The sequence below is a fragment of the Scomber japonicus genome, chromosome 9 (assembly GCF_027409825.1).
Source record: "Scomber japonicus isolate fScoJap1 chromosome 9, fScoJap1.pri, whole genome shotgun sequence".
Classification (NCBI taxonomy): Eukaryota; Metazoa; Chordata; class Actinopteri; order Scombriformes; family Scombridae; genus Scomber; species Scomber japonicus.
Genome location: NC_070586.1, coordinates 1,096,487 through 1,111,752, shown reverse-complemented (window position 1 = coordinate 1,111,752; position 15,266 = coordinate 1,096,487). Strand labels below are relative to the sequence as shown.

Here is a 15,266-nt window from a genome sequence, read left to right as displayed (position 1 = left end):
ATCTGTGGCATCATACAGAGTCCTGACTGTGATCTGTGGCATCATACAGAGTCCTGACTGTGATCTGTGGCATCATACAGAGTCCTGACTGTGATCTGTGGCATCATACAGAGTCCTGACTGTGATCTGTGACATCACACAGAGTCCTGACTGTGATCTGTGACATCACACAGAGATCAAACCAGGGATCATTAATTATCTTCATGTGTAAGTTGACATGATGTCTGTTCTGCTCTGACTGTGACGACCCAGGAAACATGAGGACAAGATCACAACATGGACATATGCATGTGTGTGTGTGTGTGTTTGTGTGTGTGTGTGTGTGTGTGTGTGTGTGTGTGTGTGTGTGTGTACGTGTGTGTGCATGCTTGTGTGTGTCACTCTTCCGTCTCTTCTTCTTCGCTGTAGTCGCTCAGAGGAAAGTCGCGACTCTCCTTCTCTGTGTTGTAACTTTTCCTGTGCATCACACACTCCTGGTCGATGATTGCCTGCAGCACACACAGACAGAGACACACACACACACACACACACACACACACACACACAGAAACACACACACACGATCAATAAAAGCCTCATGTCTCTCTCTAATCTGTGTGTAATTGACAGTTTATTAAATTGAAATGTTTCCTCTGCAGCTTTGAAGGCAGCAGCTTCTGATGTGTGATCAGTCTAATCGCTGTGTAATGACTTCACACACACACGCACACACACACACACACACACACACACACACACACACACACACACACACTTTGGCTTCAACTTCACAGAGACACACACTTCCTGCGGATGTGTTGGGACCTGCAGGATTATACTCTGTGTTTTGATGCGTCCTCGTGTTGGTGAACGTTCACATCTCTAAATGAAGTACAGACGCGTGCTGAGGCGTTCAGGTGTTGTGCTGCTGCAGTTAAAACGAGTACTGACCTGAGTTAGGGTGTTTTTGGTGTTGTAGACGTTACAGGAACATTCAGAAAACAGCAAAACACCAAAAACACACACAGGAGTTCTCTGTGTGTGATTTAGTGTCTTTCAGTTTGAGTAAAATAAATTCAGGTTTTTAAAAATCTGATTCTCAGTGTAAATAATTAAAGCTCACAGCGGTAACGAGGAAACACTGTTTAAATCTGCAGTGAAGCTGAATTATTTAACCCTTCATCCAACAGAAAGAACAGAAAATAATCCTGATTTACAGACTTAATCCTGGTTTAACAGTAATCTGCTTTCATATTTACCATCTTCTCCTCTCGGACAGCAGGGTTACGTAACAGGAAGCAGAGCGGAGCGTACAGGATGTTGATGACCCCGATAAACACCATGAGACAGGGGAAACCCACCGCCTGCACCAGAGCGCCTCCTGTGGACGGTCCTGGAACAACACAGACACTTTAATGTCTGATTCCTGATTCTTTTTTTGTTTTGTGAAATGAAAAACCACATTTCCCATCAGCCCTGTGTGTGTGTGTGTGTGTGTGTGTGTGTGTGTGTGTGTTACCGATAGCGAAGCCCATACACAGTGCTACGTCAGCGATGGCATACACACTGCCGTAGACGGAGGCGTGGCGGATGTCGACCAGGTAAGCCATGATGGCCATCATAGAGGAGTCCACCATACCTGCAGGAGGACAGCAGCTCGTCCATGATAACTATAATAATAATAATAATAATGATAATATGAAAATCAAAGTTGTTTAATTAATTTAAATATATTGTCACCTATGGCGAAGCCCAGACCTCCGTTTGGTCCAATCAGACCATAGATGCTGGTGGCAAAAGGTACCTGACACACACACACACACACACACACACACACACACACACACACACACACATACACGGATGAATAGATGGATAGAATCGAATAGACTCTATCGTACAGGGTTCTCATATTAAGATCTATACTTACACACAGCAGACTGACTCCGACTATAAACATTCCCACCATGGAGCAGAGCCACCTGGAGACACAAACACCATCAGAACCACCAAGTAGGGGAGACCAGGGTTGGTAGTCACACTATTTACTTTATATTCCTCATAAACCGAAAACCATGTAAACTGTGACTCTCCTTCAGCTGATTCTGGTCTAAACATATGAACCGTCTGATATGTGACATCGTCCCATCGTGAGGTTAGGGTTAGGGTGGGTATGGAGGTTGGTAGTAAGACACTATGGAGATTGGTAGTAAGACACTATGGAGGTTGGTATTAAGACATCATGGAGGTTGGTAGTAAGACACTATGGAGGTTGGTAGTAAGACACTATGGAGGTTGGTATTAAGACATCATGGAGGTTGGTAGTAAGACACTATGGAGGTTGGTAGTAAGACACTATGGAGGTTGGTAGTAAGACACCATGGAGGTTGGTAGTAAGACATCATGGAGGTTGGTAGTAAGACACTATGGAGGTTGGTAGTAAGACACTATGGAGGTTGGTAGTAAGGCATCATGGAGGTTGGTAGTAAGACACTATGGAGGTTGGTAGTAAGACACCATGGAGGTTGGTAGTAAGACACCATGGAGGTTGGTAGTAAGACACTATGGAGGTTGGTACTAAGACACTATGGAGGTTGGTAGTAAGACACCATGGAGGTTGGTAGTTAGACACTATGGAGGTTGGTAGTAAGACATCATGGAGGTTGGTAGTAAGACATCATGGAGGTTGGTAGCAAGACATCATGGAGGTTGATAGTAAGACACCATGGAGGTTGGTAGAAAGACATGGAGGTTGGTAGTAAGACACTATGGAGGTTGGTAGTAAGACATCATGGAGGTTGGTAGTAAGACACTATGGAGGTTGGTAGTAAGACACCATGGAGGTTGGTAGTAAGACACTATGGAGGTTGGTAGTAAGACACCATGGAGGTTGGTAATTAGACATCATGGAGGTTGGTAGTAAGACACTATGGAGGTTGGTAGTAAGATACTATTGGAGGTTGGTAGAAAGACATGGAGGTTGGTAGTAAGACACTATGGAGGTTGGTAGTAAGACACCATGGAGGTTGGTAGTAAGACACTATGGAGGTTGGTAGTAAGACACCATGGAGGTTGGTAATTAGACATCATGGAGGTTGGTAGTAAGACACTATGGAGGTTGGTAGTAAGATACTATTGGAGGTTGGTAGTAAGACACCATGGAGGTTGGTAATTAGACATCATGGAGGTTGGTAGTAAGACACTATGGAGGTTGGTAGTAAGATACTATTGGAGGTTGGTAGAAAGACATGGAGGTTGGTAGTAAGACACTATGGAGGTTGGTAGTAAGACACCATGGAGGTTGGTAGTAAGACACTATGGAGGTTGGTAGTAAGACACTATGGAGGTTGGTAGTAAGACACTATGGAGGTTGGTAGTAAGACACTATGGAGGTTGGTAGTAAGACATCATGGAGGTTGGTAGTAAGACAGCATGGAGGTTGGTAGTAAGACACTATGGAGGTTGGTAGTAAGACACCATGGAGGTTGGTAGTAAGACACCATGGAGGTTGGCAGTAAGACACCATGGAGGTTGGTAGTAAGACACCATGGAGGTTGGTAGTAAGACATCATGGAGGTTGATAGTAAGACACCATGGAGGTTGGTAGAAAGACATGGAGGTTGGTAGTAAGACACTATGGAGGTTGGTAGTAAGACACTATGGAGGTTGGTAGTAAGACACTATGGAGGTTGGTAGTAAGACATCATGGAGGTTGATAGTAAGACACCATGGAGGTTGGTAGAAAGACATGGAGGTTGGTAGTAAGACACTATGGAGGTTGGTAGTAAGACATCATGGAGGTTGGTAGTAAGACACTATGGAGGTTGGTAGTAAGACACCATGGAGGTTGGTAGTAAGACACTATGGAGGTTGGTAGTAAGACACCATGGAGGTTGGTAATTAGACATCATGGAGGTTGGTAGTAAGACACTATGGAGGTTGGTGGTAGTAAGACACCATGGAGGTTGGTAGTAAGATACTATTGGAGGTTGGTAGAAAGACATGGAGGTTGGTAGTAAGACACTATGGAGGTTGGTAGTAAGACATCATGGAGGTTGGTAGTAAGACACTATGGAGGTTGGTAGTAAGACACCATGGAGGTTGGTAGTAAGACACCATGGAGGTTGGTAGTAAGACACCATGGAGGTTGGTAGTAAGACACCATGGAGGTTGGTAGTAAGACATCATGGAGGTTGATAGTAAGACACCATGGAGGTTGGTAGAAAGACACTATGGAGGTTGGTAGTAAGACACCATGGAGGTTGGTAGTAAGACACTATGGAGGTTGGTAGTAAGACACTATGGAGGTTGGTAGTAAGACACCATGGAGGTTGGTAGTAAGACACTATGGAGGTTGGTAGTAAGACACTATGGAGGTTGGTAGTAAGACACTATGGAGGTTGGTAGTAAGACATCATGGAGGTTGGTAGCAAGACATCATGGAGGTTGGTAGTAAGACATCATGGAGGTTGGTAGTAAGACACTATGGAGGTTGGTAGTAAGACACCATGGAGGTTGGTAATTAGACATCATGGAGGTTGGTAGTAAGACACTATGGAGGTTGGTGGTAGTAAGACACCATGGAGGTTGGTAGTAAGACACCATGGAGGTTGGTAGAAAGACATGGAGGTTGGTAGTAAGACACTATGGAGGTTGGTAGTAAGACATCATGGAGGTTGGTAGTAAGACACTATGGAGGTTGGTAGTAAGACATCATGGAGGTTGGTAGTAAGACAGCATGGAGGTTGGTAGTAAGACACTATGGAGGTTGGTAGAAAGACATGGAGGTTGGTAGTAAGACACTATGGAGGTTGGTAGTAAGACATCATGGAGGTTGGTAGTAAGACAGCATGGAGGTTGGTAGTAAGACACTATGGAGGTTGGTAGTAAGACACCATGGAGGTTGGTAGTAAGACACCATGGAGGTTGATAGTAAGACACCATGGAGGTTGGTAGAAAGACATGGAGGTTGGTAGTAAGACACTATGGAGGTTGGTAGTAAGACACTATGGAGGTTGGTAGTAAGACACTATGGAGGTTGGTAGTAAGACATCATGGAGGTTGGTAGCAAGACATCATGGAGGTTGGTAGTAAGACATGGAGGTTGGTAGTAAGACACTATGGAGGTTGGTAGTAAGACACCATGGAGGTTGGTAATTAGACATCATGGAGGTTGGTAGTAAGACACTATGGAGGTTGGTGGTAGTAAGACACCATGGAGGTTGGTAGTAAGACACCATGGAGGTTGGTAGAAAGACATGGAGGTTGGTAGTAAGACACTATGGAGGTTGGTAGTAAGACATCATGGAGGTTGGTAGTAAGACACTATGGAGGTTGGTGGTAGTAAGACACTATGGAGGTTGGTAGTAAGACATCATGGAGGTTGGTAGTAAGACACTATGGAGGTTGGTAGTAAGACACTATGGAGGTTGGTAGTAAGACACTATGGAGGTTGGTAGTAAGACACTATGGAGGTTGGTATTAAGACATCATGGAGGTTGGTAGTAAGACACTATGGAGGTTGGTAGTAAGACACTATGGAGGTTGGTAGTAAGACACCATGGAGGTTGGTAGTAAGACATCATGGAGGTTGGTAGTAAGACACTATGGAGGTTGGTAGTAAGACACTATGGAGGTTGGTAGTAAGACATCATGGAGGTTGGTAGTAAGACACTATGGAGGTTGGTAGTAAGACACCATGGAGGTTGGTAGTAAGACACCATGGAGGTTGGTAGTAAGACACTATGGAGGTTAGTAGTAAGACACTATGGAGGTTGGTAGTAAGACACTATGGAGGTTGGTACTAAGACACTATGGAGGTTGGTAGTAAGACACCATGGAGGTTGGTAGTTAGACACTATGGAGGTTGGTAGTAAGACATCATGGAGGTTGGTAGTAAGACATCATGGAGGTTGGTAGCAAGACATCATGGAGGTTGATAGTAAGACACCATGGAGGTTGGTAGAAAGACATGGAGGTTGGTAGTAAGACACTATGGAGGTTGGTAGTAAGACATCATGGAGGTTGGTAGTAAGACACTATGGAGGTTGGTAGTAAGACACCATGGAGGTTGGTAGTAAGACACTATGGAGGTTGGTAGTAAGACACCATGGAGGTTGGTAATTAGACATCATGGAGGTTGGTAGTAAGACACTATGGAGGTTGGTAGTAAGATACTATTGGAGGTTGGTAGAAAGACATGGAGGTTGGTAGTAAGACACTATGGAGGTTGGTAGTAAGACATCATGGAGGTTGGTAGTAAGACAGCATGGAGGTTGGTAGTAAGACACTATGGAGGTTGGTAGTAAGACACCATGGAGGTTGGTAGTAAGACACCATGGAGGTTGGCAGTAAGACACCATGGAGGTTGGTAGTAAGACACCATGGAGGTTGGTAGTAAGACATCATGGAGGTTGATAGTAAGACACCATGGAGGTTGGTAGAAAGACATGGAGGTTGGTAGTAAGACACTATGGAGGTTGGTAGTAAGACACTATGGAGGTTGGTAGTAAGACACTATGGAGGTTGGTAGTAAGACATCATGGAGGTTGATAGTAAGACACCATGGAGGTTGGTAGAAAGACATGGAGGTTGGTAGTAAGACACTATGGAGGTTGGTAGTAAGACATCATGGAGGTTGGTAGTAAGACACTATGGAGGTTGGTAGTAAGACACCATGGAGGTTGGTAGTAAGACACTATGGAGGTTGGTAGTAAGACACCATGGAGGTTGGTAATTAGACATCATGGAGGTTGGTAGTAAGACACTATGGAGGTTGGTGGTAGTAAGACACCATGGAGGTTGGTAGTAAGATACTATTGGAGGTTGGTAGAAAGACATGGAGGTTGGTAGTAAGACACTATGGAGGTTGGTAGTAAGACATCATGGAGGTTGGTAGTAAGACACTATGGAGGTTGGTAGTAAGACACCATGGAGGTTGGTAGTAAGACACCATGGAGGTTGGTAGTAAGACACCATGGAGGTTGGTAGTAAGACACCATGGAGGTTGGTAGTAAGACATCATGGAGGTTGATAGTAAGACACCATGGAGGTTGGTAGAAAGACACTATGGAGGTTGGTAGTAAGACACCATGGAGGTTGGTAGTAAGACACTATGGAGGTTGGTAGTAAGACACTATGGAGGTTGGTAGTAAGACACCATGGAGGTTGGTAGTAAGACACTATGGAGGTTGGTAGTAAGACACTATGGAGGTTGGTAGTAAGACACTATGGAGGTTGGTAGTAAGACATCATGGAGGTTGGTAGCAAGACATCATGGAGGTTGGTAGTAAGACATCATGGAGGTTGGTAGTAAGACACTATGGAGGTTGGTAGTAAGACACCATGGAGGTTGGTAATTAGACATCATGGAGGTTGGTAGTAAGACACTATGGAGGTTGGTGGTAGTAAGACACCATGGAGGTTGGTAGTAAGACACCATGGAGGTTGGTAGAAAGACATGGAGGTTGGTAGTAAGACACTATGGAGGTTGGTAGTAAGACATCATGGAGGTTGGTAGTAAGACACTATGGAGGTTGGTAGTAAGACATCATGGAGGTTGGTAGTAAGACAGCATGGAGGTTGGTAGTAAGACACTATGGAGGTTGGTAGAAAGACATGGAGGTTGGTAGTAAGACACTATGGAGGTTGGTAGTAAGACATCATGGAGGTTGGTAGTAAGACAGCATGGAGGTTGGTAGTAAGACACTATGGAGGTTGGTAGTAAGACACCATGGAGGTTGGTAGTAAGACACCATGGAGGTTGATAGTAAGACACCATGGAGGTTGGTAGAAAGACATGGAGGTTGGTAGTAAGACACTATGGAGGTTGGTAGTAAGACACTATGGAGGTTGGTAGTAAGACACTATGGAGGTTGGTAGTAAGACATCATGGAGGTTGGTAGCAAGACATCATGGAGGTTGGTAGTAAGACATGGAGGTTGGTAGTAAGACACTATGGAGGTTGGTAGTAAGACACCATGGAGGTTGGTAATTAGACATCATGGAGGTTGGTAGTAAGACACTATGGAGGTTGGTATTAAGACATCATGGAGGTTGGTAGTAAGACACTATGGAGGTTGGTAGTAAGACATCATGGAGGTTGGTAGTAAGACACTATGGAGGTTGGTGGTAGTAAGACACTATGGAGGTTGGTAGTAAGACATCATGGAGGTTGGTAGTAAGACACTATGGAGGTTGGTAGAAAGACATGGAGGTTGGTAGTAAGACACTATGGAGGTTGGTAGTAAGACATCATGGAGGTTGGTAGTAAGACAGCATGGAGGTTGGTAGTAAGACACTATGGAGGTTGGTAGTAAGACACTATGGAGGTTGGTAGTAAGACACTATGGAGGTTGGTAGTAAGACACCATGGAGGTTGGTAGTAAGACACTATGGAGGTTGGTAGTAAGACACCATGGAGGTTGGTAGTAAGACACCATGGAGGTTGGTAGTAAGACACTATGGAGGTTGGTAGTAAGACATCATGGAGGTTGGTAGAAAGACATGGAGGTTGGTAGTAAGACACTATGGAGGTTGGTAGTAAGACACTATGGAGGTTGGTAGTAAGACACTATGGAGGTTGGTAGTAAGACACTATGGAGGTTGGTAGTAAGACACTATGGAGGTTGGTAGTAAGACACCATGGAGGTTGGTAGTCTGGACCTTTGTTTGTCTTCCTGATAAAGTTCCTGCTCATTTTTCTATCTTAAAGAAAGAAAGAACCAGATATAGCACACTATATATGTATAAATACCAACATGTGATGACCAACCCCAACTGTAAGTTGTTCTCTACCAGCGAAGCTACCAATCACATGTTGTGTTTTGATATAGCTAAGATTAAACCCCCCCTACATATCTCTCTCTCTTCACACTGTTTATGGTAATGATGTTTAAACTCGTTGTGTAGAATAAGAGAAACACTGAAAACTTGATATTTACAACCCTAACCACTGATTCCAGGACCAGGTCTGCACTGACTCCAGAACCAGGTCTACACTGACTCCAGGATCAGGTCTACACTGACTCCAGAACCAGGTCTACACTGACTCCAGGACCAGGTCTACGGCGGTACCACTGACCGTCCCATCTTGTTGGCCAGAATACCGAACAGGTTGGTTCCAATCAGGTAGGAGATGCTGGCGGGGAGGAAGGCCATACCTGCAACACAACGAGGAGACGCTGTAATGATTCCTCCTGTGTGTGTGTGTGTGTTTGTGTGTGAGTGTGTGTGTGTGTGTGTGTGTGTGTGTGTGTGTGTGTGTCATGACTCCTCCTGTTCATACTGTGCATTAGATCCTTCATCATGTACTGTGAAAAACAAACCAACAAACCAACCAACGTACCAAGCTGCCATTTCGGGGAGCACATGGTCTGCATCATCCAGATCGGCAGAGTCGGCTCCAGGATAGCAACGCCCATGTTAGCAAAACACAGAGAGCCTGCAGACAGACAGGTACACTATCAGACAGACAGGTTAGCAGACAGACAGGTACTCTATCAGACAGACAGGTACTCTATCAGACAGACCGACAGGTACACTATCAGACAGACAGGTACACTATCAGACAGACAGACAGGTATACTATCAGACAGACAGACAGGTACACTATCAGACAGACAGGTACACTATCAGACAGACAGGTACACTATCAGACAGACAGACAGGTTATCAGACAGACAGACAGGTACACTATTAGACAGACAGACAGGTATACTATCAGACAGACAGGTTGTCAGATAGACAGACAGGTTATCAGACAGACAGACAGGTTGTCAGACAGACAGGTGACCTGCACTAATGAGGATATACGGGTCTTTGAGCAGCGTCAGCAGCGGCGTTCCCTCCACGCTCTGAAACACAAACACTGATCAGACGGACGCTACTGAGCATGTGCAGAACTCATCAAACTCTGACTCATGTTTTTATTCTAATGTGATGACTGAAGCTGAACGTGGACTCACCCCAGGACAGATCTTAGAGGGCTGCAGGATGCACAGCTGCAGCGCTGCAACACACACACACACACACACACACACACACACACACACACACACACAATCAGTACACCACGTCACAGGTTCAAACCCTACTGTACATCTGTCACAGCTACACAGGTGAGCACGGCGCCCCCCGCTGGCAGCACAGCGCCCCCCGCTGGCAGCACAGCGCCCCCCGCTGGATTAGGGTTCTGTGTGTCTGTGTTTACCTCCGTCGAACAGAGCCAGGAAGGCGAGGATCAGGAAGGGAGCGCTCTTCCCCACGAATTCGTACATCACACTGCCAAACGGAGCGCCGACTGAAACACAAAGAGAACATGTAGTGGAGCTTTTCCTCTCTACAGTTCTAGCTCTACTCGGCTCTACTCGGCTCGGTTTGGTACCAGGAACCTTTTCCAGTACTATAGTTTCTCCTCAACGTTTCCTTCCTTCCGTCCTTCCTTCCTTCCTTAATTCCTCCCTTCCTCCTTGTCTTCTTTTCCTTCCTTCCTTCCTTCCTTCCTTCCTTCCTTCCTTTCTTCCTTCCCTCCGGTCTTCTCTTCTTTCTTATCCCTCTTTTCCTTCCTTCCTTCCATTTGTCCTTGCTACCTTTCTCCCTTCCTCCTTGTCTTCTTTTCCGTCCTTCCTTCCTTCCTTCCTTCCAGTCTTCTCTTCCTACCATCTGTCTTCTCTTCCCTTCCTTCCTTCCTTCCTTCCCTCCCGTAGACGGCTCCTCTAGCTGTAGCGCTATGCTTTGAAGTGGCCTCCTGCAGTAAACCTACCGCGCTGATGGAAAGTAAGAGAGCTACTGGACTTTTGAACGGCTTGTTTAACTTTAAAACACTTCCAGACGCTTCAGTTGACAAGTCAAAAGTAAAATGCAACCTGTGTCAAACGGAGTTTAACTACCACCGGAGTACGTGGAGTTTGAGTTAGCACCTCCACGCTAAACACCCAGGTGCAGCCAAGCCAGCCTCAGCTCCACCAAAGGACCATTTTGGAGTGTGGGAGTCGCAGCAGAGCCGTGATTGATTCCCAGTTAAGACACTCTGGTAAGAAATGCTTTACATTATGGGCTTAAAACTGCCTTCAAATGGAAAATAACAGGATTTTAAACATGCTATTCAAAATGCGATTAATCGTGATTAACTATGGAAACTCTGAGATTAATCGCGATTTAAAATTAATCGTTTGACAGCCCTAATTATAATATAATATAATATAATATGAATGTGTGTCTCACTCAGGACTCCCATAGCCAGTCCTCCCAGAGCGATGCCCATGGCGATGCCTCTCTCCTCATCATCTGTGTACACACTGGCCAACATACCCAGACCTACACACACACACACACACACACACACACACACACACACACACACACACACACACACACACACACACACACACAAACACACACACACAGACATGTGAGGTCACATCCACACTGATTTATTAAACTGTCAAACTGGATGTAGTTTCTTTCTGTGGCTCTGAGAGTTTAACACACTGCAGATAAAGAGATGCATGAGTATATTTTTATTTTCTTTTGTATTTTAACATTTTTGTATATTTGTGTATATTATTGTTTTTTTTCTTCTTTCGTGTTTATTTAATGTGTTCTATGCTGCCGTGTGATGCGTCTCGCTGTGAGCAGGACTTACGAGGAGCTGCTGTCAGAAGCTTGTTTTAATTAGTGACGGTTGCAGTCCTACACCTCACCACTAGATGTCACTGAATCCTTCACACTGCTCCTTTAAAGACTGTGATTGTGTGTGTGTGTGTGGGTCTGAGTGTGCGTGTGTGTGTGTGTGTGTGTGAGTGTGTGTGAGTGTGTGTGTGTTGGTGTGTGTGAGTCGACCTGCCACCGAAGAGAAGGACGAGCCGATTCCCTGCAGAGAGCGAGCAAAGAAGAGAAGAGCGTAGGTTCCTGAGAACGCAAACACTGATACACACACACACACACATACACACATGATTAGACTCCTTATAAACAACATACAGCTTTAACTTGGTGTGTGTGTGTGTGTAACTCACTGATGGTGGACGCGAACATGATGATGAACCCAGCGAACATGGGGATGTGGTATCCGATCCTGGAGACAAACACAGACGTCAGATCGCCGTTTAGGTCTACCATCTACCACCTTCTCACACAGCGGGATATAGGCTACTTGTGTGTGTGTGTAAAATGTCAGGGCGCCCGGACGTTGTTCCAATGTAACCAGAAGGCACCGCCATCTTGGACAGCTACTTCTGGTTTTGCCACGGTGTCTAAATAGACATAAATCATAATAATAATAATAATAATAAATTTTATTTGTAATGCACTTTTCATAAAAGCAATCTCAAAGTGCTACGGAGTAAAAACGACACATAAAATCAGCAATCATATGCTTTTTTAAAAAGGTGGGTTTTCAGGCCACATTTAAAAGTGTCAGTAGCCTGTGGTGCCCTCAGGTGGTCTGGGAGGGCGTTCCAAAGACGGGGGGCGGCGGAGCAGAAAGCCCGATCTCCCATTGTGTGGAGCTTAGTCCTTGGGGTTTTAAGGAGATGGGTGGAGGAAGAACGGAGGGAACGTGTGGATGTCTGAGGAGTGAGGAGGTCCTTGAGGTATGTGGGGGCAGTTCCATGGAGGCACTGGTGGGTGAGGAGGGAGACCTTATACTCAATGCGGAGTGAGACAGGGAGCCAGTGGAGTGTTTTTAGAATGGGAGTGATGTGATTGAATTTCCGCACCCTCATCAGGATCCTAGCAGAGCTGTTCTGGATGTATTGGAGCTTTTGAATGCTCTTGCTAGGGATCTCGATGAGGAGTGCGTTGCAGTAGTCCAACCTGGAGGAGGCAAAGGCGTGGACCAATTTTTCTGCGTCTGCGAGGGTGAGTGACGGACGGAGTTGAGCGATGTTCTTGAGGTGGTAGAATGAGGTTTTGCAGAGCTGTTTGATGTGGTTGTCGTAGGTGAGATTGGGGTCCATTTTTACACCAAGGTTGGTGACGACTGGGGATAGTGGAATGGCCTGATCCGAGAAGGTGATGCTGGTGATGGTGGAAGTGCCAACCTGGTGTGGAGTGCCGACTAGGATGGCCTCAGTCTTGGAGCTGTTTAGCTGCAGGAAGTTGAGCTTCATCCATGCCTTTATCTCCTCCAGGCAGGTGGTGAGAGTGGCAGATGGTGAGAGTGCAGAGTGGTTGGGGTGGTTAGAGTCCATTTTGAGGTACAACTGTGTGTCATCGGCATAGCAGTGGAATGATAATCCGTGTGTCCTGATGACATGACCAAGAGGGAGCAGATACACGGTGAAGAGAGTTGGTCCAAGTACCGAGCCCTGGGGGACCCCACAGGTGACAGTGTGGGTCTCTGATTTAGCTTCCCCCAGGGCAACGTGCTCTGTCCTTCCTGACAGATAGGAGGAAAACCAGTTGTAGACGGAGTTGGAGAGGCCGATGGTGGTATGAAGACGGTGCAACAGGATGTTGTGGTCAACAGTGTCGAAAGCGGCAGACAGATCCAGGAGAATGAGAAGGGATGGGGAGCCAGCGTCAGCTGTCATGAGCAGGTCGTTGGTCACCCTAACCAGTGCTGTTTCAGTGCTGTGGCCTTGGCGGAAACCAGACTGAAATGTTTCGTACAGATTGTTTTGTTTGAGATGGTTATGGAGTTGGGAAGCCACTACTTCATTGCATATAGTAGATTATAAAGCAAAGTATAGAAGGTTTCATGTGACGTGTGCAATAAATATCTCTCTCCACAGGTTTAGGGTTAGGGTGGGTTAGGGTTATAGGGTAATAAATATCTCTCTCCACAGGTTTAGGGTTAGGGTGGGTTAGGGTTATAGGGTAATAAATATCTCTCTCCACAGGTTTAGGGATGTCGATGGTTGCCTAGATCACAATCACACAATCCGTCACTACGAGGCACATCACCTGCTCATAAATCTTATTAATCATTCGCCCTGATTTTATTTTGAAAAGATGGCGGTGCCTTCCTGTTACATTGAAACAACTTCCGGGCGCACTGACATTTTACACGCACACACAGATACACACACACACACACACACACACAAGATAAGTAGCCTATATCCTGCTGTGTGAGAAGGTGGTAGAGTGTGGAAATTTTCAGTGTCTGCACATCAATGTTTTCACCCTAAACAGCCTCCCATAGAACAAACACAGACGTCAGATCGTGTTTCAGGTTTTAAACGTGAGCTTTGATGTCCGGAGTCGAACGTGTGGGAGGCCTCCGATACGAACCTGTTTGTGAGCGGACCGACGAACGGGTTCACCATCAGCTGCACCAGAGCTTTAGACGCAAACAGCAGACCCACACGCACGTTCTCTTGCTCCAGAAACACACTGTCCTCTAGACACGAGGACTGCTGCAGGAACACACACACACACACACACACACACACACACACACACACACACACACACACACACACACACACACATACACAAAAGTTGAAGTCAATATAATCATAAGTCAGTCAGTAGGTATGTACAACAATAATAATTAAGACTGCAGGCAGCGATGACCGGGCCCAAGAATCCAAAGACAGAGGGAGGGGCGTATTACACACATATACACACACACACACACACACACACACACACCAATCAGAGGAGCCAACTCTTCATAATAAAGGATCAGACTCTCTATAGTCTCACCGAGGCGTCAGTGGTCCGGTTGGCCTGCAGCTCTGTGGCTCCGGGCTGGGGGGTCGGGGTCGGGGTTGGGGGGGTGGAGTTACCAAACAGGGACAACAGAGGAGAGGAGGTGGAGGGAGGTGATCCAGGACCGAGGCTGGGCTGAGTGGTGTGGAGCTCCGGGTCAGGATGCTCCATGGCGTAAAGGAACGTCGGGACGATCGGAACTGAGGACGGAAACAGACTCAATTAAATAGGTCATAAATGTATTTCTAAAAAAAAAGGCGTAAAAAGCATTTCAACCATTTAGATTTGAATTGTGGAGCTAGGATTAGCATAAACCCCCCCCCCCCCCCCCCCCGCTGCTGTAGAGGTATAAATACATTCAGCACACACTGCTACTACTACTACAGTCTACAGTTAGCCAGTTAGCCGAGCTAGCTGCCAAGTTAGCCGCCGAGCTAGCAGCTGAGCTAGCCGCTGAGTTAGCAGCAGAAAGCTCTCAGACATAGCGTCCATGTTTCGGGTAGAGGTGGTGACTTTGATTGGCAGGTGACCCTTGGTAGGGGGCGGGGCTTCCGCGGACGCGGAGGCCACGCCCACAGCGTTTGGGAGCAGAGAAAGAGGCTGATTTTTACACAACTTTGAAGCCT

The 15,266-nt window shown here is 46.1% G+C and overlaps 1 protein-coding gene across 1 annotated transcript in view; it reads right to left on the bottom strand.

The window, feature by feature from the left end:
* Positions 1–377: 377 nt before the first annotated feature.
* Positions 378–15,266, bottom strand: part of LOC128364232 (chromaffin granule amine transporter) — a 20,073-nt gene continuing 5,184 nt past the window's right edge. The window contains exons 3-17 of the mRNA XM_053324774.1: positions 14,635–14,840; positions 14,218–14,342; positions 11,997–12,055; positions 11,821–11,904; positions 11,203–11,295; positions 10,190–10,279; positions 9,945–9,988; positions 9,773–9,833; positions 9,326–9,421; positions 9,062–9,140; positions 1,910–1,961; positions 1,720–1,783; positions 1,499–1,618; positions 1,239–1,372; positions 378–488 (exon numbers count right to left, since the gene is read on the bottom strand). Coding sequence (XP_053180749.1) covers positions 378–488; positions 1,239–1,372; positions 1,499–1,618; positions 1,720–1,783; positions 1,910–1,961; positions 9,062–9,140; positions 9,326–9,421; positions 9,773–9,833; positions 9,945–9,988; positions 10,190–10,279; positions 11,203–11,295; positions 11,821–11,904; positions 11,997–12,055; positions 14,218–14,342; positions 14,635–14,840 — 1,418 coding nt within the window. The remainder of the gene's footprint in view (positions 489–1,238; positions 1,373–1,498; positions 1,619–1,719; positions 1,784–1,909; positions 1,962–9,061; positions 9,141–9,325; positions 9,422–9,772; positions 9,834–9,944; positions 9,989–10,189; positions 10,280–11,202; positions 11,296–11,820; positions 11,905–11,996; positions 12,056–14,217; positions 14,343–14,634; positions 14,841–15,266) is intronic.